We start from the raw sequence: 27,030 nt of genomic DNA, 5'->3' as shown, positions 1-27,030 counted from the left end.
CAACAAGTCAAGCGGAGTTTAAACAATTTCCGTCCTGTGGAGGACGGAAAGAAGGAAATGAAATAGAAAGGCACTTACTCAAAAGGAGGGGGGTGTATAAAACAAGAAGCCCCCTCCTCTAAGTGCTGACTCCTCTGGGTCCTCTTAATCGCCGATGGAATTGGCAGGAAACAAGTTGGTTTCTTCGGTTTTATTTGTATAAAAGCAAATTTACAAAGAGGCAACGCGTTTCGGTGCAGCATGCACCTTTCTCAAGCCTATGTACACATCCATTGTATATATATACTCCTCACGAGATCCATTGTATATTGATAATCCACACAAGGCCTCAGGGGACCTGGTCAACCAGATATGTCGTTTGGCCAGAGACTCTGAGATATAGGACCTAAGGGCTTTGTGCTCACGCCCAGACAAATTGAAAATGGCTCCCTTAGGGATGGGACTGTCGGGGATCAAATCAATACCACAGTCCCACTCCTTATGGGGAGGCAAAGTCTCAAACAGTTTCTTGGAAAATTCGTCATGAAAATCAGACAAATACTCAGGAATAAGTATGGTATCTGCTGAACACATGGATATAGTAGCTAAGTGACTATGACAGGACAACCCCCAATGTGTCAATTCCCGAGTGGACCAATCAAATCGGGGATTGTGCAGTGCCAAACAGTGCATACCAAGCACTACATCAACAAACATCCTTTCCATTACCAAGAACGACAGATTCTGAGAGTGGAGAACACCCACAGTGAACTGTAAAATGGGAGTCCTCCATTGTACAACACCTGCAGACAGAGGGGTAGAATCAATTCTAATAAAGCATATGGGAATCTTTAATGCCGAGAATTCAGTCATAAGAGGTCTGACAAAACTTAAACTAATCAATTTGGCGGCAGCACCCGAATCAATAAAAGCTTGACCGAACCAAGTGAAATTCCGGAAGCCAATCTGACAAGGCACCAACAACTTAGGGAGTACCAGTGATCCTAGGCGATCCTTGCAAAAGCAACCTAGGATCTGAAGTTTTTCCGCTGGTTTGGGCTGATGTTGTAGACACTTATGAGGACAGGTCGCTACACGATGTCCAGCTTTCCCAATATAGAGGCAGAGATGATGAATCATCCGGAACCGTTGCTGTTCCTCGGGACTTAGCGGGTCCACTTCCATAGGCTTGGCACCAGAAGTTGGCATGGGAGAAGTGGGAGCGGGTCTGATGGATTCCCTAGCTTTATGGGCCTGACGTTCCTCTTTTCTAGATCTCAGCCTCCTGTCAGCTTCAACCGCCAATACCATCGCATCACTGAGTGTCCGGGAGCGGGATGAGAAATGAGTAGATCCTTGACAGGGTCAGAAAGACCCAACAAAAGACATGTTTAAGGGCACTATGGTTCCAAAAGGTTTCACCTGCATACAGTCTAAATTTAGAGCAATAGTCCTCTACTCACTGCTGCCCCTGACGTAGAGACATCAGGTGAGATACCGCCAACCCTGCATGGTCCGGCTCATCAAAAATACCTCCAAGTTCCCGAAAAAACAAATCAACTGACTGCAGGCAAGCCAAACTCTCGGGTAAGGAGTAAGCCCATGTCTAGGGGGAACCCCGAAGTAAGGATATAATCAATCCAACTTTCTGGGATTCTGAGCCGGAGGAGTGGGGCTGCATCCAAAAATACAATTTACATGCCCGCTGAAAAACAAAAAACTTGCTCCTCTCCCCTGAAAACACCTCAGGAAGAGGACACTTGGGCTCAGGAATAGAAGGGTCGATAGAAACGTGCACTAACTTCCGCTGCTCCTGGGCCACCATATGACCGGACAGGTCTTGGATCTCGACCACCAAACCCTGCAACTGACTTGTGAGGATACTCATAACCTCCATTGGAGAGCAATTTTAAGGGCCACTTATTAAGTTACCGTATACTACCCTTGATACGCCAGCCCGGGTGCCCTAGATCTCACCCACAACCCCTGTCCCTGCCTACTTGCCTCCACTCCTGGCTAACCCCAGGCGGGCAACTGGGCGGCGGTCCCTACTCTCACTAGGGACCGAAAAGGGACGCTGGCGTACCTGGATGGAAAGTGTAGAATACCGACAGAAAAGGCAGATGTAAATGACCAATACGACAATACTAAGCTGAACTGAGGCAGATTAAAAAACTTGGCAGATAATAGCAAAGTATAGCAGACAGGCTGACAGAAGCAGGAGACCAACAGAGACAGACTAGCTTGCACACTGAGGGAAACCAATAACTGGCAGTGATTGTCAGTCTCTGTCCGACCTTAAACAAAAGCCTCTGCCCAAGGGCAGAGAGAGGGAGACAGTCAACTCCCAACAGAACCTAATAAAAGGGAGCTCGTGCAAGGCAGCTGCACTCACAAGTGCGCGCGCACGGTGCCGCGCGCCACCAGCACTACGCCGGCCAGACACCTGCGCCCAAGCCGGGGGGACGCGCCCTGACCACGGGACCCCACACACAGCCGCCCAGGGAGGACCAGCAACTGCCACATGGTAACAGTCCTACAATACGATTACCGGTCAGATTCGTTACCTGGCCGGGATGGTTCAGGACCTGTCGGGGCATCTCAGCCATCATTAGCAGCTGTTGGTTGTGCTCGCTGATCCAGTGCCAGAACCTAAATGCCCATTACCTGAGGTGTTCTTGGGGAACTGAAAAAAATTAATTGTCTTCCGGGTGACATTTAAGTTGTTTTTTCGCTTGCAGCCTCATTCCTCTGGGTCTGAGTCCTAACAGGTGGGGATTGTTATGTCGTTGCTCAGAGAAGGGCCTCAGTCATGGGCCTATTCTTTACTGGCTGATTCCGCTTGTCTGCAGTTGGTAAACTCATTTTTTTACTTGAGCTCGGGAATATTTTTGATGAACCCAATCGTGCGGGTTATGCAGTCAGTAAATTGTTGGCCCTACACCAGGGGCGCCAGTCGGCAGAAGAATATTGCTCTAGTTTCAGGCAGTATTCTGGTGAATCTGCATGGAATGACTGTGCGCTCAAAGATTTATTTTTGGTAGGCCTGCCTGACGCAGTAAAAGATCTATTGCTGTCCCATCCGTCACCATCTACCTTGAATCAGGCTATGGAATTGGCAGTCAGAGCTGATCGTAGGCTCAGGTCTAGAAGGGAAACTAAGCTAGAGGCCCATCAAGAATGTGGTGCCAAGTCTATGGTGACTTCTACAGCCTGTACACCATCGTCAACGCCCAGAGATGATAGTATGGAAGTGGACCGTTTGAGTCCTGGAAAGCGGAGGCACTTCCAGGTTTCAACCAACTCTGTTTTTACTGCAGCAAAACTGGTCATCGCATTGCATCCTGGCAGGAAAGACAGGTACGGAAAAAGCAGGAGAACTTCAGCTCCTAGGTGACTGTCGGGAGGGTCATCTAGGAGGTCACGTACTCCCTAAATTACTGGTGCCTTGTAGTGTGTCTTACAAGGCTTTTCACAGGGTTGGACAGGCATTTATAGATTCTGGGTCAGCCACGAACCCTATCCATTTACAGTTCGTAAGACCACTATTGTCAAGTTTTACCGCATTTGGTGTGCCGATCCACTTTACCAGTATCGATGCAACCCCTCTGTCCTCTCGGGTAGTGCGGTGGAGGACACCAGAACTTCGGTTCATGGTGAGCGCATTACATTAGGAGGTTATTTCATTTCTGGTCATGGAGAAGATGTCCGTGGATATCGTTCTGGGATTGCCGTGGCTAAGGAAGCACAATCCTCAGTTCAATTGGACTACGTTGGAGCTAGTTCGGTGGGGAGGGTCCTGTCAGGATCATCTTGTGCCTGTTACATTGTGCTCCACCAATACTATTAGTATTCCTGACTATTTACGGGAGTTTCAAGATGTCCCATCCCTAAGGGGGCCATATTTAATCCGTCGGGTGGGGAGCATGAGGCTCTTAAATCCTATATTTCAGAGGCTTTAGCCAAGGAACATATCAGACCATCAAAGTCACCAGCTGGAGCAGGCCTATTTTTTGTTGAAAAGAAAGATGGGTCTTTGCGGCCTTGTGTTGACTATCGGGCTTTAAATAAGATCACCATAAAGAATCAGTGCTCGCTCCCTCTGATCCCTGATCTGTTGAATCACGTGGTGGGAGCACGCTGGTTCTCCAAGCTTGACCTTCGGGGGGTTTATAATTTTATATGTATTAAGGCTGGTGACGAGTGGAAAACCGCGTTCGACACCCCGTTGGGGCACTTCGAGTGTCTGGTTATGCCCTTCAAGTTGTGCAACGCCCCTGTGGTTTTTCAGGAGTCTATGGACGCAATCTTTGACGATTAACTGGGCGTTTTTATGGTTGTCGATTGGGATACACATGTCAGACACCTCCATTTGGTGTTAGAGCGGCTACGGGAGTACCAATTGTATGTTAAATTGGAGAAGTGCTCATTCGAGGGTTAAACGTGTGTTATTCCCGCACCGGTGTCTACTCAGACGGACCCTCAGGAGCCCTTTTTCGTGGAGATTGACGCTTCTGAGGTTGGGGTGGGTGCAGTCCTCTCCCAGGAATTGGTGGGCCACTCAGGGTATAGTCCGTGTGCCTTCTTTTCCCATAAGAGTCGCCATTAGAGCCCTGAGGGACCGTTTAGGCCGTTGCCAGTACCCGGTAGGCCATGGTCGCATGTATCGATGGATTTTGTTACTGACTTGCCTCTGTCACAAGGTTGTTCCACCATTTTGGTAGCTGTTGACAGGTTCTCGAAAATGGCCTATTTTGTTCCTCTGAAAAAATTACCGTCTGCCGCTGAAATAGTGAAGATTTTCATTAGAGAAATTATAAGATTGCACGGAATACTGGTCAATATAGTTTTGGATCGGGGGGTGCAATTCGTAGCCCAATTTTGGAGGGCCTTCTGTAAAAACATGGGAACATCTCTGTCGTTCTCATCAGCATTTCATCCGCAGACGAATGGGCAAACGGAACGTAAAAATCAAGACCTAGTACAATACTTGCGTCTTTTTGTGGGCGAGAGGGTGAGTTGGTGGGAAGAGTTTTTACCTTTGTCCGACTTTGCCATAAATAATCATATCAGTTCGGCGACTGGGGTGTCACCTTTCTTCTGTGTGTTCGGTCACCATCCCTGGTTCCTGACTTCCATTCCAGTACCTACAGTTTGTCCCGTGGTTGATCTTGTTACTAGTGAGTGGCGGGAGGCCTGGGATGGTGTACACAAGAACCTGGAGGAAGCAAGTGGTTGTATGCAGCTACGTAGTTGTAAAAGGTCCATTGTTTCAGAGCCATTTCAGGTTGGTCAGAAGGTCTATCTGTCCACGACAAATTTAAAATTGAAGCTCCCCTCGGCAAAGCTTGCACCAGGTTTTATCGGTCCCTTTGCCATACCGTGAGTCATTAATCCTCTAGCCTATGAGTTAGATTTACCAGGTTCTTGGAGGGTACATAGGGTGTTTCATAAATCCCTTTTGAAGTTGCTTATCCCATAGCTGATCTACATATCAAAGAACCTTCTGATAAAATAAATGCCCCTAGATATGTTAAAAGCTGAGATATCTTACCTCAGACAACAAATCCTATCACTACTAGACCAACGCTCCCTGGGATATAAGAACAAAATCCACAGAGGCACACTTGAATATGGGGATAAATGTGGGAACTGGCTGGCTAAAACTTTTTACCCAAGGCTACCTCAATCCAATATACTAAAAATTAAATCTAGCCATGGAGAAATTGTCCACTCCACCTCAGATATACTAGAGAAAAACGGATCATACGATGATAAACTTTGCAACATGAGCAAAGATCCTTTGGAAGTTGGGTTCTCGGAGGGGGGATATCTATCTAGATAATCACGCTTCTAACATGATAGACGCATAGGGTGCTCAAGCAATGAAGTCGGATTTCTCACCTCCTGAACGATCGGTATTAATCAAAAAGTTAAAAAATAGGCAAGAGTCCAGGCACCGATTGTTTTTTAGCTAGATTCTGCAAGATGTTTAGGGAAGAGAACTCCCCTTTCATTCTACGTTCTTTCAACGCAATTTTGAGTGGGCTTTCCTGTCTCCCTCATGCCATACAGGACCATATAGTGGTCTTTCCAAAGTCAAGAAAGGATGACTTGGTCTGTGGCAACTTTAGGCCTATTTCACTTATAAACATTGATGTAAAAATGTTCTCCAGATTGATAGATTGGTTACAAACCCTCACTCCAGGTCTAATCCACAGAGAACAGGTGGAATTTGTCCCGGGGAGGAAAGCTAGGAACAATACCATTAAATCCATCAGGTTCCCCTCTATGAATCCTAGTGGTAGATACAGAGAAGGCTTTTGAGAAAGTTGGCTTTGATTTCCTAGAAATTGGATAATGGCTCTATTCACTTAACCCACAGCCAGAGTCTGAGTCACAGGGTTTCTGTCATCCCCTCTCCTGATCCAGGAAAGTACAAAACATGGATGTCTCCTGTCTCCATTTTTTTATATGTTAACAATGGAATCTCTGGCCAGTGCGATTAGACAAAATTATTCCATAACGGGGTTGTGGTGCGCCAAACAGAACACAAGATGCTACTTTTTGCTGCTGACCTCCTATACTTGTCCTGTCCAAGGGTGGGCTTTTCAGTGATACTCCACGAGTTTAGGAATTTCAATGCGATCAGCAATTTTAAGGTAAACCTTCAAAAGTCAGATCTTGAATTTTTCCTTGCCACAGACCAAGGGGTAAAACCTTGAGAGACAGTTCCCCTACGAATGGAAACATTCCCCTATAAAATACTTAGGGTTCACTTTCCAACTGATTTGACTGAAGCCTTAACTCTGACTTTCATACCGCATGCCTCCAGTTTAGAGAGGGATTTGGATAAATGGAATCTGCTCTTTCTGTCCTGGAGTAGCAGGGTAAATGCCAATAAAATGGACACACTTCCAAAGTTTTTGTGCCTGTGTCAAACTGTCCCAGTAAGAATACTCAGGCTTTTTCTGCAGTGTATCTGAGCATTAATCAGCAAATTTATATGGAGGGGCTGAGGACCTCACTTATGGTATAATCTCACATACACAAGGGAATCAGGAGGCCTGGGTTTCTCTCTATACTATAGAGCCAATTTTTCCAACTGCATCCTAAATTTAGTTAAACATCTGTCCACCAAGTTATGGTTAGAGGTGGAATGGGACACAGAGCACAGGCTAATACAGGGAGCATTCTGGATCCCTAGAAGCCTCCTGGGAAATAAACGTATCCTGTCCCCATTCCTGACTCAGATGGTAGATGTTTAGTGCAGGTTCGCACCCAAATTCAAACTGATTTATTTACCAGACCCTCTTACATTGTTCGTGGCTAACCCTCAATTTGACACCACCACTCATAGCCCATCACTACTATCCCTCCGAACTTTTTACATTCCTCTAAATAGGGGCATCGGGACCAAGTCAGCTCTTAGACCATTGCTAGACTTTTTTTAGAGACACTATAGTCCCCCGTGGGTGTGTTTGCAAGGGGTTTCATAAAATCTCTGACACCTGAGGAGAACATGACTAAGCCACTTACTCCCTTAGGCCTCGGTCAGACGGGCGTTTTTTGCCGCGATTTGCGGATCGCATGACGGATGCGCATCCGCAAATAGCGTGACCAGGGCCGAAAAATCGCCGGAAAAATCTGCTCCTAGCCGCATTTTCTTTGAAATGGGCCCGAGCACAGGAGCGCTGTCCAGCCCATTGAATTCAATGGAACTGGCAATACAGCCGGCTCCATTGAAAGCAATGGGCTGCCGGCGAGCGCAGGATGAATTTCCAGGAAGGGCTTAAAAATATAAGCCCTTCTCTGAAAATCATCCAAAAATGTGTAAAAATAAAAAAATATATATATACTCACCTTGTCCGTGCAGCCGGAGTTCAGCCGCGGCCGGCCGGCAGTTCTCCTGAACTGCTCTGAGTAGTATTCAGCAGGCGGGGATTTAAAATCCCCGCCTGCTAAATGGGCTGCCTCTGATTGGTAACAGCCTCACCAATCAGAGGCAGCTCTCACTCACCCATTCATGAATTCATGAATGGGTGAGTGAGTGCTGCCTCTGATTGGCTCAGCACAGGAACCAATCAGGGGCAGCTCTCAGCTATTAAATGACAGCTGAGAGCTGCCCCTGATTGGTTTCTATACTTTAAAATCCCCGCCTGCTGAATGGGCTGCCTCTGATTAGTAACAGCCTCACCAATCAGAGGCAGCCCATTCAGCAGGCGGGGATTTTAAATCCCCGCCTGCTGAATACTACTCAGAGCAGTTCAGGAGAACTACCGGCCGGCCGCGGCTGAACTCCGGCTGCACGGACAAGGTGAGTATATATATATATTTTTTTTTACACATTTTTGGATAATTTTCAGGGAAGGGCTTATATTTTTAAGCCCTTCCTGAAAATTAATCCTGTGCTCGCCGGCAGCCCATTGCTTTCAATGGAGCCGGCTGTATTACCGGCTCCATTGAATTCAATGGGCAAACATCATTCTTCTCTGCCACAGCTGTTACAGCTGTGGCAGAGGAGAATGATTTGTGTAGTATATGTTCTCAATGGGGTCAGCGCTGCTGCCGCCGGCCCCATTGAGCGCATATAGAGAACACAAGGAATCGCAGATCGCAGATAGCCGCGATCTGCGATTTCTTGTCCTATAATTTATCGGACAAGCGCATAACAAGCGCCCATGTGTCCAATACCATTGTAAAGCAATGGTTCTATAAAATCGCAGATCGCATGCGCATGCGCAAATCGCGCGAAAAATCGCCCATGTGACCGAGGCCTCAGAGGAAATAATTTTGTCCTTTGATCCTCCCAAACACCTGATCTCTGCATTATATAAGGAGCTGCTGTAGCAGGAGATAGAGGATGAAGCCCTGGGATATGTGGGAGTGTGGGAGAGAGAGCTCGGTAGGTGCCTGCCATGTGAACTATGGAAAAAAAGCACATATTCCAACATCCAAGATGGAGGCTTCATGTAAATTGCCAGAACTCAATTACAAAATGTCTAAGTGGTATAGAACTCTGGAGAGATTGAATAACATTTTTGATCTGCCAATGGCTCCCCTTTATGCTGCAGATGCTGGGTAGCCATTGGCACTTTGATTCATATCTGGTGGAAATGTGCCCCATAGCCACATTGTGGCAGGATATCGTGACCCTATACAACTAAACATGTGGAACAGCCATCAGGCTTACCCCTGAGGCTGCCCTACTATTTATATACACAGTTCTTTATCTTTGCTAATAGCCAAACCATCCCCAGGAAGTGTTGTTCCTACATGCTTCCCTCTAGGGTGATGTGGCTGTATATGATAAACACCCTCATGTGGTTTGAGGAGATAAGATTAGATGAGGACAATACACACCCATGCTTCTATGCTACCTGGCAACCTTGGATTACTATCTGGGCATCCTCAATGTTCGAAGACCGGATCCTAACAATTAGGACCTAGGCTTGAGTAACCATATACTGTGTGTTCCTATGATAAACCGGAACCATAAGTGGTCTGAGACCAATCTCCTGTCCTGCTTTCCCCCGCCTTGTCCTTCCCCTTCCTTTCCCCCCCACACATTGGATTTAGTTTTTATTTGTTTATAACTATTGCAAATTAGAGACAGTGATATCTTTCGAAACATGTAGAATCACTTCCCAATAGAAGATTGGGTAATATAACACTTATTTGTTTATAACTGTGTCTACATAACTGATACTTCAGAAAAGGCTGTCTTAATAAAAACTTTTTGAACATAAAAACTGCAGCTCATCCTTCAAAAGACAAGCACTCACAAACCCTCATCAATGCAAACATAAAAAGTACTTTTTTTTTTAGTGGTGATACATAAATAAAACTAAGCTTAAGCCTCCAGGGCAGGGAAAAATCAGTAAACAGCATGCAGCAATGTGTTTTCCCCTAGTAGCTGTCCCCCTTCCTTCTCCCCTGGCCAAGCAGTCATTCCGGACAGAAGGGAGATGGACAGGGGGGAGCTGCAGCAGCGGGGAAGGGCCGAACACCAGTCTCCTGCATGTCCTGGCGCAGCCGCTGGGGAGAGAACAACAGCGCCGATTACCAGGAGCAGCAGCAGGGAAGGGGAGAGAAGAGAGTAGGACACCGGCGATGACCCAGGGGAGAGAACGCCACTGCGGATCATCATCATCAGCAGTAGCGGGGAATGGGAGAGAAGGGAGATGGACAGCGGCGATTACCACCAGCAGCAGCAGGAAAGGGCGTGGGAACACAAAACTGCTGCAGGGAGCCTGGAAGAATTACAGCACCAGTGGGGAGCACAGCAGCAGGATCATCATACTGGCCTTCCAGGACCTGCAGGGGAGCCATTTCTGCAGCCAATCAGGTTCAGGGGGCATCACTGTTCTCTCCACCACTACTTCCTGGTGGCGTCAAGGTACAATAATACAAGCTAACATGTCATTTAACGACAAAAATGACTGCTGTAAAATTTAAATCCCAAAAATTGTGTAATTGTTTGTTTTTTCATTTCATTCTGCTTAAAATTTTTGGAAAGTTTCTTAACACATCACATGGTACGTTATGTGCTACCAACAAAAATACAACTCACCGGGGGGCGTGGCATGAATGCCATCTGAGCTAGTCGCACTCTTCTGAGCTCTCCAGCTCAATCCCTTCCCAAGCGACATAAAAGCATCAAAAGAGTGAGATCTTATCTTATCAGCAGAGGCACTTACCAGAGGGACTGCAGGAATGTCCAAAAGTAGGATTTCAAAGCCTCCCCCACAGAAAGTCTCTGACTTTTTCACTACCCGAGGCGCCAGCCGAGGTGAGACTGCAGCTGCTTACTGCCCCCCCCCCCCTCCTCCTGATCCCTGCACAGAAGAGGAAGCTCCGAGCCCTGTGACAGCTTCTGTCTGCTCCGAAGAAGCTCCTTCAGCCAAAGTCTCGGCCAGGGAGGACAACGGAGATGCTGTAGCCTGCAACCGATCACAGGCTCCTAAAGTTCAACGCCAGAGGAGGGTGAGTGATATAAATTTACCTCACGATCACAGCGAGGAGCTAGGCAAGATGCCGCCCATAACTGATTTTCAGCGGGAAGTGAACCAGTCCCCATTTTCTAGCCCTGAAAAACAACGGCAAAGAATGGCTTCTTCATCCCCCTCAGCTTCCAGCCTGTCTCTGTCAGAATACCCGATTTTAACCCTTCCCTCCTCTGACCAACCTGCCTCAGAACTTTTCATTAAAAATATTGTGGTTGCTCTGAGGAGATCAATACAAAACGATTTCAACCTTCTGTCCTCCTCTGTAAATGCATCTTTACAAGATCTAGGCGACCGCACAGATCATATGGAAAACAAAATGGAGGAGCTAACTACTTCTCACAACAACCTGATTGACTCTCATTATACTTTAGAGGACGAAGTAACCGCCATTAAAAATAAACTTGTGGATTTAGAAGACAGAAATAGGCGAAATAATATAAAATTCCGAGTCATACCCGAAAACATTAGCCCACCTAATCTGAAAAGTTTCCTCTCTCAACTTATTTGCGCCATACTTCCTGATGTACCAGAATCTGAACGCATCATCGACAGGGCTCATAGACTCCCAAAACCAAATTTCCTCCCTGCAGAAATCCCAAGGGATGTCATTGTGAGAGTCCATTTTTTTCATGTCAAAGAGGCCATGATGCAAGCCGCGAGAAAAATGGGCACTTTACCAGATATCCGATATCTACTTAGTAGTATGTACTTCAGAGTGTTTATTTTTTATTGTGGATGCGGTCCTTTTTCAACCTCAAGATTGTGTTATCTACTTAACCAACATCCATAATGCTTAAAATTTTATCTCAAAACGCAAGGGGTCTAAACTCTCCCTTCAAGAGAGCTGCAGTTTGGAAAGACGCCAGACAAGCAGGCTCCGATGTTATTTGTATACAGGAGACTCATTTCTCCTCTACAGCATGTCCAAAATTTTCTAACAAAGACTACCCCCAAATTTACATGTCATGCACCCCCAAAAAACAGGCACGTGTCCTAACAGCCTTTAAAGCAAACACCAATTTCTCTCTTAAGAATATCCTTGTGGATCCCAAGGGAAGGTTCCTCATTGTGACTGGCAAAATGGACCATTGCCCTATCACCCTGGCTAATATTTATGCCCCTAACAAAGCTCAAATTTCCTTCCTAAACAAAGTTATAAAAAAATTAAAATCTGCAATTTGGTAAGCTGATAATATGCGGGGACTTTAACATCACCCCAGACAGAGAACAAGACTCAACGAACAGGCTTAGATCTTCTCCTATACTAGCCCCATGGCTTCACAAAGAAGCTTTATACGACTCATTCAGATGCCTAAATTCCTCGTCTAGGGAATATACCTATTTTTCCCCATGACACAAATCCTTCTCTCGTATTGATCTCTTTTTAATAGATAGATGGACCCTCCCACTGGTCACTTCCTCAGAGGTTGGAATAGCAACATGGTCAGATCACGCTCAAATACTAATGAAAATAAAACTCAGTCATTTTAAATAGAGATGAGCGAGCACCAAAATGCTCGGGTGCTCGTTACTCGGGACGAAATTTTCGCGATGCTCGAGGGTTCGTTTCGAGTAACGAACCCCATTGAAGTCAATGGGCGACCCGAGCATTTTTGTATATCGCCGATGCTCGCTAAGGTTTTCATTTGTGAAAATCTGGGCAATTCAAGAAAGTGATGGGAACGACACAGAAACGGATAGGGCAGGCGAGGGGCTACATGTTGGGCTGCATCTCAAGTTCACAGGTCCCACTATTAAGCCACAATAGCAGCAAGAGTGGGCCCCCCCCCCAACAACTTTTACATCTGAAAAGCCCTCATTAGCAATGCATACCTTAGCTAAGCACCACACTACCTCCAACAAAGCACAATCACTGGCTGCATGACACTCCGCTGCCACTTCTCCTCGGTTACATGCTGCCAAATCCCCCCCCCCCACGACCCAGTGTCCACAGCGCACACCAAACTGTCCCTGCCCAGCCTTCAGCTGCCCTCATGCCACGCCACCCTCATGTCTATTTATAAGTGCGTCTGCCACAGGAAAAGCAGGCATACACTGCAGAGGGTTGGCACGGCTAGGCAGCGACCCTCTTTAAAAGGGGCGGGGTGATAGCCCACAATGCTGTACAGAAGCAATGAGAAATCCAATCCTGTGCCACCTCCATCTGGAGCTGCACACGTGGGCATAGCAATGGGGAACCTATGTGCCACACACTATTCATTCTGTCAAGGTGTCTGCATGCCCCAGTCAGACCGCGTTTTTTTATAAATAGTCACAGGCAGGTACAACTCCGCAATGGGAATTCCGTGTGCACCCACAGCATGGGTGGTTCCCTGGAACCCACCGGCGGTACATAAATATATCCCATTGCAGTGCCCATCACAGCTGATGTAATGTCGTGCTTAATGCAGGTGGGCTTCGGCCCATACTGCATGTCCCAGTCAGACTGGGGTTCTCTAGAAGTGAAAACAGATGCATTTACAACTCCGTGTGGACCCACAGCATGGGTGGGTGCCAGGAAGCCACTGGCGGTACATAAAAATATCCCATTGCATTGCCCATCACAGCTGAGGTAGTATTGTCATGTTTAATGCAGGTGGTCTTCGGCCCACACTGCATGCCCCAGTCAGACTGGGGTTCTTTAGAAGTGGACACATGTAGTTACAACTCCCTGTGGACCCACAGCATGGGTGGCTCCCTGGAACCCACCGGCAGTACATAAAAATATCCCATTGCATTGCCCATCACAGCTGAGGTAGTATTGTCATGTTTAATGCAGGTGGGCTTCGGCCCACACTGCATGCCCCAGTCAGACTGGGGTTCTTTAGAAGTGTAAACAGATGCATTTACAATTTCCTGTGGACCCACAGCATGGGTGGGTGCCAGGAAGCCACCGGCGGTACATAAATATATCCCATTGCATTGCCCAACACAGCTGAGGTAGTAATGTCATGTTTAATGCAGGTGGGCTTTGGCCCACACTGCATGCCCCAGTCAGACTGGGGTTCTTTAGAAGTGGAAACAGATGCATTTACAACTCCCTGTGGACCGACAGCATGGGTGGCTCCCTGGAACCCACCGGCGGTACATAAAAATATCCCACTGCATTGCCCATCACAGCTGATGTTATGTCAGCTGTAATGCAGGTGGGCCAAAAATTTATTGGATTACACTGTAGGCGAGGGCCCACAAAAATTGGTGTACCAACAGTACTAATGTACGTCAGAAAAATTGCCCATGCCCAACCGAGAGGGCAGGTGAAACCCATTAATGGCTTTGGTTAATGTGGCTTTATTGGTAACTAGGCCTGGAGGCAGTCCAATTAAAATAAAAATTGGTTGAGGTGAAAGTTTCAACGCTTTAATGAGCATTGAAACGTATAAAAATTGTTTAGAAAAATTATATGACTGAGCCTTGTGGGCCTAAGAAAAATTGCCCGCTCGGCTAGTTACGTGAGGTTTCAGGAGGAGGAGCAGGAGGAGGAGGATGAATATTATACACAGATTGATGAAGCAAAAAGGTCCCCGTTTTGGATGGTGATAGAGAACGATGCTTCCATCCGCGGGTGCAGCCTACGTATTGCGTAGATATCGCTGTCCGCTGGTGGAGAAGAGAAGTCTGGTGAAATCCAGGCTTTGTTCATCTTGATGAGTGTAAGCCTGTCGGCACTGTTGGTTGACAGGTGGGTACGCTTATCCGTGATGATTCCCCCAGCCACACTAAACACACTCTCTGACAAGACGCTAGCCGCAGGACAAGCACGCACCTTCAGGGCATACAGCGCGAGTTCAGGCCACGTGTCCAGCTTCAACACCCAGTAGTTGTAGGGGACAGAGGCGTCACCGAGGACGGTGCTGCAATCGGCTACGTACTCCCTCACCATCCTTTTACAGTGCTCCCGCCAACTCAGCCTTGACTGGGGACCGGTGACACAGTCTTGCTGGGGAGCCATAAAGCTGTCAAAGACCTTAGAGAGTGTTCCCCTGCCTGCGCTGTACATGCTGCCTGATCTCTGCGCCTCCCCTGCTACCTGCGCCGCGGAAATGCGTCTTCGGCCACTAGCGCTGTCGGATGGGAAGTTTACCATCAGTTTGTCCACCAGCGCCCTGTGGTATAGCATCATTCTCGAACCCCTTTCCTCTTCGGGAATGAGAGTGCAAAGGCTCTCCTTATACCGAGGGTCGAGCAGTGTGTACACCCAGTAATCCGTAGTGGCCAGAATGCGTGTAACGCGAGTGTCACGAGAAAGGCTTCCTAACATGAAGTCAGCCATGTGTGCCAGGGTACCTGTACGCAACACATGGCTGTCCTCACTAGGAAGATCACTTTCAGGATCCTCCTCCTCCTCCTCCTCCTCCTCCTCCTCTGGCCATTCACGTTGAAAGGATGACAGGCAAGCTGCATCTGTACCCCCAGCAGTGGGCCAAGCTGTCTCTTCCCCCTCCTCCTCATGCTCCTCCCCCTCCTCCTCCTCCTCAGGCCATACACGCTGAAAGGATGACAGGCAAGCAGCATCTGTCCCCTCAGCAGTGGGCCAAGCTGTCTCTTCCCCCTCCTCCTCATGCTCCTCCCCCTCCTCCATAACGCGCTGAGATATAGACATGAGGTTGCTCTGACTATCCAGCGACATACTGTCTTCCCCCGCCTCCGTTTCTGATTCCAAAGCGTCTGCCTTTATGCTTTGCAGGGAACTTCTCAAGAGGCATAGCAGAGGAATGGTGACGCTAATGATTGCAGCATCCCCGCTCACCATCCTCGTAGACTCCTCAAATTTTCCAAGGACCTGGCAGATGGCTGCCAACCAGGCCCACTCTTCTGAAAAGAATTGAGGAGGCTGACTCCCACTGCGCCGCGCAAGTTGGAATTCCACTATAGCTCTACGCTGCTCATAGAGTCTGGCCAACATGTGGAGCGTAGAGTTCCACTGTGTGGGCACGTCGCACAGCAGTCGGTGCACTGGCAGATTAAACCAATGTTGCAGGGTCCGCAGGGTGGCAGCGTGCGTGTGGGATTTGCGGAAATGTGCGCAGAGCTGGCGCACCTTTCCGAGCAGGTATGACAAGTGTGGGTAGCTTTTCAGAAAGCGCTGAACCACCAAATTAAAGACATGGGCCAGGCATGGCACGTGCGTGAGGCTGCCGAGCTGCAGAGCAGCCACCAGGTTACGGCCGTTGTCACACACGACCATGCCCGGTTGGAGGCTCAGCTGCGCAAGCCAGCGGTCGGTCTGCTCTGTCAGACCCTGCAGCAGTTCGTGGGCCATGTGGCTCTTCTCTCCTAAGCTGAGTAGTTTCAGCACGGCCTGCTAACGCTTGCCCACTGCTGTGCTGCCACGCCGCGCGACACCGACTGCTGGCGACGTGCTGCTGCTGCTGACACATCTTGATTGCGAGACAGAGGTTGTGTAGGAGGAGGAGGAGGGTGGTTTAGTGGAGGAAGCATACACCCCCGCAGATACCACCACCGAGCAGGGGCACGCAATTCTGGGGTGGGTAGGACGTGAGCGGTCCCAGGCTCTGACTCTGTCCCAGCCTCCACTAAATTCACCCAATGTGCCGTCAGGGAGATATAGTGGCCCTGCCCGCCTGTGCTTGTCCACGTGTCTGTTGTTAAGTGGACCTTGGCAGTAACCGCGTTGGTGAGGGGGCGTACAATGTTGCGGGAGACGTGGTCGTGCAGGCCTGGGACGGCACATCGGGAAAAGTAGTGGCGACTGGGAACCGAGTACCGCGGGGCCGCCGCCGCCATCATGCTTTTGAAAGCCTCCGTTTCCACAAGCCTATATGGCAGCATCTCTAGGCTGATAAATTTGGCAATGTGCACGTTTAACGCTTGAGTATGCGGGTGCGTGGCGTCGTACTTGCGCTTGCGCTCAAACTGTGGCGCTAGCGGCGTCTGGACGCTACGCTGAGAGACATTGCTGGATGGGGCCGAGGACAGCGGAGGTGAGGGTGTGGGTGCAGGCCAGGAGACGGTACTGCCTGTGTCCTCAGAGGGGGGTTGGATCTCAGTGGCAGGTTGGGGCACAGGGGGAGAGGCAGTGGTGCAAACCGGAGGCGGTGAACGGGCATCGTCCCACCTTGTGGGGTGCTTGGCCATCATATGCCTGCGCATGCTGGTGGTGGTGCCTCCCCAGCTGATCTTGGCGCGACGAAGGTTGCACACCACTGTTCGTCGGTCGTCAGGCGTCTCTGTGAAAAACTGCCACACCGTAGAGCACCTTGACCTCTGCAGGGTGGCATGGCGCGAGGGGGCGCTGTGGGAAGCAGTTGGTGGATTATTCGGTCTGGCCCTGCCTCTACCCCTGGCCACCGCACTGGCTCGGCCTGTGCCCACACCCTGACTTGGGCCTCCGCGTCCTCGCCCGCGTCCACGTCCTATAGGCCTACCCCTACCCCTCAGCATGCTGTATTAGCAGTAGTGCAGAAACAGAACGCTGTAATTAAATGTGCCGCTTATTGGCCTGTGGTTGGAGGCTGATGTCGTTTACGGAACCCCAGGAAATAATTTGGCGCACGCCTGCTGTAACACTTAGCTGCCTGCGTATTTATTTGGAGAACTACTACCCCCATCAGACACGGACCCAGAACACTGAGCACAGTGACAGGCAGGCCAAATAGTTTTTTTTCCAATATTTTTTTCAAAAGGACCACTGCGTATATTCAATCTATATATGTCTTCTGGCCCTGCCTACACAATTCTGTCCCTGATGTGTGTCACGGAACTGCAGTGTTGCACTGTTATTAACTGCAACAGACCGGTGATTTCAGAGCCAGGAAATAATTTGGCGCATGCCTGCTGTAACACTTAGCTGGCTGCGTATTTATTTGGAGAACTACTACCCCCAGCAGACACGGACCCAGAACACTGAGCACAGTGACAGGCAGGCCAAATAGATTTTTTTTTCAATTTTTTTTTTCAAAAGGACCACTGCGTATATTCAATCTATAATATGTCTTCTGGCCCTGCCTACACAATTCTGTCCCTGTAGTATTACTGCAGGGCGCAATGCTCTGCACGGCCGATATACCAAAAAAAAAAAAAGTGCAACACTGCTAAAAGCAGCCTCCACAGTACTGCACACGGTTAGATGTGGCCCTAAGAAGGACCGTTGGGGTTCTTGAAGCCTACAATCACTCCTAACACTCTCCCTGCCTAACCACCACTTCTGTCCCTGGACTATTACTGCAGGGCGCAATGCTCTGCACGGCCGATATACCAAAAAAAAAAAAAAAAGTGCAACACTGCTAAAAGCAGCCTCCACACTACTGCACACGGTTAGATGTGGCCCTAAGAAGGACCGTTGGGGTTCTTGAAGCCTACACTAACTCCTAACACTCTCCCTACAGCAGCTCCAACACGATACCACTGTCCCTCTCACTATCTCACAACGCATCTGTGGCGAGCCGCGGGAGGGGCCGATTTATATACTCGGGTGACACCTGATCTCGCCAGCCACTCACTGCAGGGGGGGTGGTATAGGGCTTGAACGCCGCAGGGGGAAGTTGTAATGCCTTCCCTGTCTTTCAATTGGCCTGAAAAGCGCGCTAACGTCTCAGAGATGAAAGTGAAAGTAACCCGAACATCGCGTGGTACTCGTTACGAGTAACGAGCATCTCGAACACGCTAATACTCGAACGAGTATCAAGCTCGGACGAGTACGTTCGCTCATCTCCACATGTGACATGATGAGGATTGTCTTCTGCTCTCTACACAAAAAGCAGTTCATATAATATCTGAGCAGTAAGAATCTGGGTATAAAATAACACATATTCTTCGTGTTACCACCTCTGATACCAGAACAGTGGAAATACTCTAATATCCAGCGTTAGAACTTACAGGATTCCCTACATACTGCTAATAAAGCTCATGTACTGAGAAAGAGAGGAAACAAGATATTGGGGGAAATCTTCTAAGGCCAGCATTTCTAACGCTGGTTTTAGGGATTTCCAGGCAGGACGAACTAGGCTGCAACCTGTGCTAAATTCTGTGCCAAAACCTGAAGGCTTCCTGCAAATTTTGATGCAAAATTGAAAATGGCTGAAAATCTACCTGCAATTCTGTATCAAAATCTGTAGCCAGACCTGCAGATCTTGGTGTTGAATTCCGCAGCTGCAGATTTGGCTGCGTCTTGTGGCGTAATTCCGTTTGATGTGAAAGTACCCTTAGTATAACATTCCTGCATCTCCATGCACCTACACAGAAATGTACGTCAGGTCTGACGTAGCATACATACCTAACATAATTTAACCTAGCTTCTGGCACAGATTGTACATAAAACTATTAGTTTAGGAAAGCCATGTCCCCTCCTGAGCCCCACCTACTTTTTCATTAAAAAGGTCAGTGCAAAAAGAATGGTAACAATATTTTTAACAAATGTGGCTTACACAAAAATGTGCAACTTTCCTCCACCAGAATTCAGATGTAAATTACTTAAAAAATGTCCCTGATTGGCTTTTCTCCTCTTTATTACTAGATACTAGTAATTATTAGGAAACTATAGCACCAGTGTTTCTTGTGGCACAATGCGCCACACTGCTTTGCTACATGGTACATACATTTTGATCCCGACACATCACATACACAACTCTTCAACATCCATTTGATTCCCAAACATAACACACAGCTCTGCTACATGGTACATCCATTATGATCCCCACACATAACACACACAGCTCTACTACATCCATCCTCTTTTCCACACATTACACACAGCACATTACACACTAAGCTGTACTATCTCCATCCTGACCCCACACATCACACACACAGCGCATTACATACAGCTCTACTACATCCATTCTGACACCACACATTACATACGCAGCACATTACAGACACAGCTCTACTACATGGTACATCCATTATGACCCCCACACATCACATACAGCACACTACACACAGCTTTACTACATCCATTCTGCCCTTACACATTACATACACAGCACATTACACACACAACTCTACTACATCCATCCTGATTCCCACACATTAGACACACAGCACATTATGCACTCAGCTCTGCTACATGGTACACCCATTATGATCCCTACACATCACACACACAGTTCTACTACATCCATCTTGATTCCCACACATCACACACAGTGCATTACACACACAGCTCTGCTACATGGTATGTCCATTATGATGCCCACACATAACACACACAGCACTATTATATCAATCCTGATTTTCACTCATTACACACACATCACATTACACACACACACAGCTCTACTACATGAATGCTGACCACACATATTGCACACATAGCTTTACTACATCCATCCTGACCCCACACATTACACACACAGGACATTACACACACAGCTCAACTACATCCATCCTGACCGCACACATTACATACACAGCACATTACATACACAGCTCTACTACATGGTACATCTATTATGATCCCCACACATCACACACAGCTCTACTACATCCATCCTGATTCCCACATATGACACACACATCACATTACACACAGCTCCACTGCATTCATCCTGATCCCACATATTACACACACAGCTCCACTACACCCATCAAGGCCACATACATTACACACACAACACATAACACAAAAAAGCTCCACTGCATCCTTTCTGACCCAACACTTTACACACACACACACAGTACATTACACACACAGCTCTACTACATGGTACATCCATTATGATCCCCACACATCACACATAGCTCTACTACATCCATGCTGATCTCCACATATCACACACAGCTGTACCTCAAATCCACTAGTTGCCCTAGTGGCCATCAAAGTAGCTACACTGCTGCAAGATTATATGTAATATTGCAGCAGTATGGTCACTTAGATGGCCACTAGGGGGCATGAGTACAGCTGTTTTAGGTGGTCTGTGTAGCAGGGAAGGGTTTTCTCTGTGTTGGAACCAGCTAATTAGGTCAATTATCTGAAACCTGTGAGAGCAGAATTCACCAATCTGATGAACATCGCTGTACTGTGAATCAATAGAGATTGGTAAATCCAGATATTATAAGAAGGACAAGAGATAATGAATCTGACATGACTAAGGGCTCGTCCACACTGGCATTAGCTGAACACACTCTTTTTCCATTCAAAAAACGGAAATAAAATGGAATGGAGTTAAACAGAAAAAATGGAACTACGTCCATTATTAATAAAACCCATTTAAATCAGTGATGAACAAAGCAAAAACATTTAATTCAGTTTGCATTTCTAGTTCTCCGCTCCTCATATGGGAAAAACTGCCTAAGGAAAATAACCCATTTAGAATAATTTGTTACTTTCCAATGTATATTCTATCCATATTGCATGCAGATGAAAGTGTACATTCAGGCTTAATCTAGTAATAAAGCTTTTCTGCAGATATTTTCCATGTTGCAGTATGTAGACAGTTTCAGACCTCCTGTATACACTCTTTGTCTACACAAATATACATAAACACTTGTGACTTGATGGTGTAGATGATATTTCTGGGATGTGGGGTGTAGTAAGAGATATTACTATTGGTCGCTGCTCTTAGGGATTCTCTCATGAAGACTGCTGTTATAAGAAGTTGGCTCCGGCTTCTCTAGTCCATGACCATCAGCTGGGATCTCTGGGAGCCACATCTGGGGATTCTGGTGAATTGACACCCATGTGATGCAGAATCTACCAGATCCACCAGCTGCCCCTCCTCATTCTGGCTCACAGAGAGGAACCTCGAGGACTAGTCACCCCTCTAAGATGTGCATTGTGATTAATAGGCATATGGAGAGGGGACGTCATGGTGAGACAAGCGCTGTTTTACTAGTATTTCCTTATATTCATGGATTTTTATATTCATTTCTGTTTATTTTCACAGCTCCAGTGAGACTTTATGGAGGAAACACTGAATGTGAAGGATTAGTGCAAGTGAGACATAAAGGAGAATGGTGGGGAGTGGAATATGACACTGCCGACAGAGAAAACATTGCTAATATAGTTTGTAGAGAGCTGGGATGTAACACTGCAAATCTACAACATCGTGTGACCAGAGGGGATATATTTCTAGATGATTACAGGAGGAGCTTGGATCTAAAATGTACAGGAGTAGAGTCATCCTTGTCACAGTGTCGTTATTCTATACACGATGGTCTATATCCTTCTGCATCTCTGATGGGCGTGAAATGTTCAGGTAAGAGACGTATTTTTCCTCTCTACACATCACACACCGCACTGGATACAGCATTATACCTGACAACATGTACAATAACTGCACCGACAACTGCTGAGAGAATGACACTAAATATCAACCTGCAGCAGCTTCATCCAAAGATGTTTTTTTCAGCGATCAGTCCAATCATGAAGGGTTATTATACTGGTGTAAAAGACCCGCTGTGTACATGTCTGTGTGGATGAAGGACCTGTGATGATATAATCATGTGACCAGTACATGAGGACAGAGTTTAGCAGCACTGAGGATAGATGGTGGTGAAAAGCCTGTGATGATATAATCATTAGCGCCCAAACATGGCAGAGTTTCACCCCTCCAAGGACCTCCGCCCACATTTCTGCCCTAGGCAGTCAGTGTATTTGTGCCAGACAGGTAAAGCAATGCAATGGGAACTCATTGTGCACTCACAGCATAGGCTAGCCCAAGAAACTCAAGCGTGGTATTACACATGAGGAAATCAGAGTGCCCAAATATGGCAGAGTTTCACCGTGCGAAGGGCCTCGGCCTACATTTCTGCCCTAGTCAGTCAGTGGGTTTGTGTCAGGCAGGTAAAACACCGCAATGGGAAGTCTTTGTGCACCCACAGCATAGGCGAGCCCCTGGAACTTAAAGATGGTATTACGCATAAAGAAATCACAGCGCCCGAACATGGCAAAGTTTCACCCCGCCAAGGACCTTGGCCCACACCCTCAGGAATTGTGGGCATAAAGCGGACTTCGATGATAGTACAGCTGTGAACGTCTCATTTAATTATTTGTGGTTGCTTTCACTGCTCCAAAGACTGGATTAACCCGGAACAAGTTCCACAGGCCCAACCTGGTGCAGTTGCATTTCCCCCAGGACATAGGCCTCTGCCCACACCCTCAGCAATCGCAGGCATGAAGCGGACTCCTATGCTAGTACAGCTGTGAAGGTCTCATTAGATCAGTTACGTTTGCTTTCACCGCTCCAAAGACTGCATTAACCAGGAAGAAGTTCCAAAGGCCCAACCTGGCGCAGTTGCATTTCCCCCAGGACATAGGCCTCTGCCTAAACCCTCAGCAATCGCGGACATGAAGCGGACTTCGATGCTAATACAGCTGTGAACATCTCATGAATGCAGTAACGTTCCCCTGTTTGGCCCAAACCAGTGTCTCAGATAACTGTGATAACATGGGAGAAAATACATGTTGCCCAGTGGTGATCCATGACAGGAGGAGGAGGTGGCATTACAAGGTCAAGAAACCATGACCAGGACCCGCTATAGTCTGTGTGGGAAGTACGTGAGCGGGCCCAGGGTTAGGCTTGGTCCCAGCCTCCACCTTGTGTGACCCAAGGTGCCTTGAGTTACATAGCAATGGGAAATCCATGTGTCCTCACACAGATAGCTCAACACTGCCAGGGGAAGTCTTTGAGTTCCTTGGGCTCGCCTATGCTGTCAGTGCACAAAGATGGTATTACACAGGAAGAAATCAGAGTGCCTAACCATGGGAAAGTTTCACCCTGCCAACGACCTTGACCTCGGCCCACAATTCATGCCCTAGTCAGTCAGTGTATTTGTGCCAGATAGGTAAAACACCGCGATGGGAAGACTTAGTGCACCCATAGTATAGACAGACCCCTGTAACATTCCTGTAGCAAAGGTATAAACAGACCCCCGTAACATTTCTTTAGTAAAAGTATAGGCAGACCCCAGTGACATTTCTGTAGCAGTAGTATAGGCAAACAAACACTAGTAACATTTCAGTATCAAACATATAGACAGACCCCTGTAACATTTCTGTAGCAGAAGTATACGCAGACCCCAGTAACATTTCTGTAGCAATGGTATAGGCAGACCCCTGTAACATTCCTGTAGCAGAAGTATAGACAGACCCCTGTAACATTTCTGTAGCAATGGTATAGGCAGACCCCTGTAACATTTCTGTAGTAAACGTATAGACAGACCCCTGTAACATTTCTGTAGCAGAAGTATAGGCAAACAAACACCAGTAACATTTCAGTAGCAAACGTATAGGTGGACCCCAGTAACATTTCTGTAGCAGAAGTATAGGCAGACCCCTGTAACATTTCTGTAGCAGAAGTATAGGCAGACCCCAGTAACATTTCTGTAGCAAAGGTATAGACAGACCCCTGTAACATTGCTGTAGCAAAAGTACAGGCAGACCCCTGTAACATTTCTGTAGCAGAAGTATAGGCAGACCCCTGTAACATTTCTGTACCAGAAGTATAGGCAGACCCCGGTTACATTTCTGTAGCAGAAGTATAGGCAGACCCCAGTAACATTTCTGTAGTAAAAGTATAGGCAGACCCCAGTAGCATTTCTGTAGTAGCACTATAGACAGACCCCTGTAACATTTCTGTAGCAGAAGTATATGCAGACCCCTGTAACATTTCTGTAGTAAACGTATAGATAGACCCCAGTAACATTTCTGTAGCAGAAGTATAGGCAGACCCCTGTAACATTTCTGTAGCAGAAGTATAGGCAGACCCCAGTAACATTTCTGTAGCAAAGGTATAGACAGACCCCTGTAACATTGCTGTAGCAAAAGTACAGGCAGACCCCTGTAACATTTCTGTAGCAGAAGTATAGGCAGACCCCTGTAACATTTCTGTACCAGAAGTATAGGCAGACCCCGGTTACATTTCTGTAGCAGAAGTATAGGCAGACCCCAGTAACATTTCTGTAGTAAAAGTATAGGCAGACCCCAGTAGCATTTCTGTAGTAGCACTATAGACAGACCCCTGTAACATTTCTGTAGCAGAAGTATATGCAGACCCCTGTAACATTTCTGTAGTAAACGTATAGATAGACCCCTGTAACATTTCTGTAGTAAAAGTATAGGCAGACCCCAGTAACATTTCTGTAGTAACAGTAAAGACAGACCCCAGTAACATTTCTGTAGAAGAAGTATAGGCAAACAAACACCAGTAACATTTCAGTAGTAAACATATAGACAGGCCCCTGTAACATTTCTGTAGCAAAGATATAGGCAGACCCCTGTAGCATTGCTGTAGCAGAATTATTGGCAGACCCCTGTAACATTTCTGTAGCAAAGGTATAGACAGACCCCTGTAACATTTCTGTAGTAAAAGTATAGGTAGACCCCAGTAACATTTCTGTAGTAACAGTATAGGCGGACCCCAGTAACATTTCTGTAGCATAGTATAGGCAGACCCCTGTAACATTTCTGTAGCAGAAGTATAGTCAGACCCCAGTAACATTTCTGTAGCATAGTATAGGCAGACCCCTGTAACATTTTCGTAGTAAAAGTATAGACAGACCCCTGTAACATCTCTGTAGCAGAAATATAGGCAGACCCCAGTAACATTACTGTAGTAAAAGTATAGACAGAGCACAGTAAGCTTTATGTAGCAGAAGTATAGGCAGACCCCTGTAACATTTCTGTAGCTGAAGTTTAGGCAGACCGCAGTAACATTTCTGTAGCAAAGGTATAGGCAGACCCCTGTAACATTTCTGTAGCTGCAGTTTAGGCAGACCCCAGTAGCATTTCTGTAGTAACACTATAGACAGACCCCTGTAACATTTCTGTAGCAGACGTATATGCAGACCCCTGTAACATTTCTGTAGTAAACGTATAGATAGAACCCAGTAACATTTCTGTAGTAAAAGTATAGGCAGACCCCAGTAGCATTTCTGTAGTAACACTATAGACAGACCCCTGTAACATTTCTGTAGCAGAAGTATAGGCAGACCCCTGTAACATTTCTGTAAGAAAGGTATAGGCAGACCCCAGTAACAATTCTGTAGTAAATAGAGATGAGCGAACGTACTCGTCCGAGCTTGATACTCGTTCGAGTATTAGCGTGTTCGAGATGCTCGTTACTCGTGATGAGTACCACGCGATGTTCGGGTTACTTTCACTTTCATCTCTGAGACGTTAGCGCGCTTTTCTGGCCAATAGAAAGACAGGGAAGGCATTACAACTTCCCCCTGCGACGTTCAAGCCCTATACCACCCCGCTGCAGTGAGTGGCTGGCGAGATCAGGTGTCACCCGAGTATATAAATCGGCCCCTCCCGCGGCTCGCCACAGATGCGTTCTGACATAGAGGAGGGAAAGTGCTGTCTTGGTGGAGCTGCTATAGGGAGAGTGTTAGGAGTATTTTAGGCTTCAAGAACCCCAACGGTCCTTCTTAGGGCCACATCTAACCGTGTGCAGTACTGTGGAGGCTGCTTTTTGCAGTGTTGCAATATTTTTTTTTTTTGGTATATCGGCCGTGCAGAGCATTGCGCCCTGCAGTAATACTCCAGGGCCAGAAGTGGTGGTTAGGCAGGGACAGAAGACATATTGATTGAATATAGGCAGTGGGCCTTTGCAAAAACATTTGGGGAAAAAAATCTATTTGGGCTGCCTGTGACTGTCCTCAGTGTTCTGGGTCTCTGCTGGGTGTGGTAGTCCTCCAAATTCATACGCAGCCAGCTAAGTGTTACAGCAGGCTTGCGCAAAATTATTTCCTGGCTCTGTCTCTGCTGTTAAATCACCGCTGTATTGCAGTCCACAGTGCAACACTATGCAGTTCTTTGACATACTCCAGGGCCTGTAGCGGTGAGGCAGGGACAGAAGACATATTGATTGAATATAGGCAGTGGGCCTTTGCAAAAACATTTTGGGAAAAAAATCTATTTGGGCTGCCTGTCACTGTCCTCAGTGTTCTGGGTCTCTGCTGGGTGTAGTAGTCCTCCAAATTCATACGCAGCCAGCTAAGTGTTACAGCAGGCAAAATTATTTCCTGGCGTTCCGTAAGCGAAGTCAGCCTCCAACCACAGGCCAATAAGCGGCACATTTAATTACAGCGTTCTGTTTCTGCATTACTGGTAATACAGCATGCTGAGTGATAGGGG

The 27,030-nt window shown here is 47.2% G+C and overlaps 1 protein-coding gene across 1 annotated transcript in view; it reads left to right on the top strand.

Moving 5' to 3' along the window:
• Positions 1–27,030, top strand: part of LOC136577417 (scavenger receptor cysteine-rich type 1 protein M130-like) — a 334,056-nt gene that overhangs the window by 147,531 nt on the left and 159,495 nt on the right. Inside the window, exon 4 of the mRNA XM_066577312.1 lies at positions 21,836–22,147. Coding sequence (XP_066433409.1) covers positions 21,836–22,147 — 312 coding nt within the window. The remainder of the gene's footprint in view (positions 1–21,835; positions 22,148–27,030) is intronic.

This window comes from Eleutherodactylus coqui, chromosome 8 (genome assembly GCF_035609145.1).
Source record: "Eleutherodactylus coqui strain aEleCoq1 chromosome 8, aEleCoq1.hap1, whole genome shotgun sequence".
Classification (NCBI taxonomy): Eukaryota; Metazoa; Chordata; class Amphibia; order Anura; family Eleutherodactylidae; genus Eleutherodactylus; species Eleutherodactylus coqui.
This window is presented reverse-complemented; position numbering and strand designations above follow the sequence as displayed.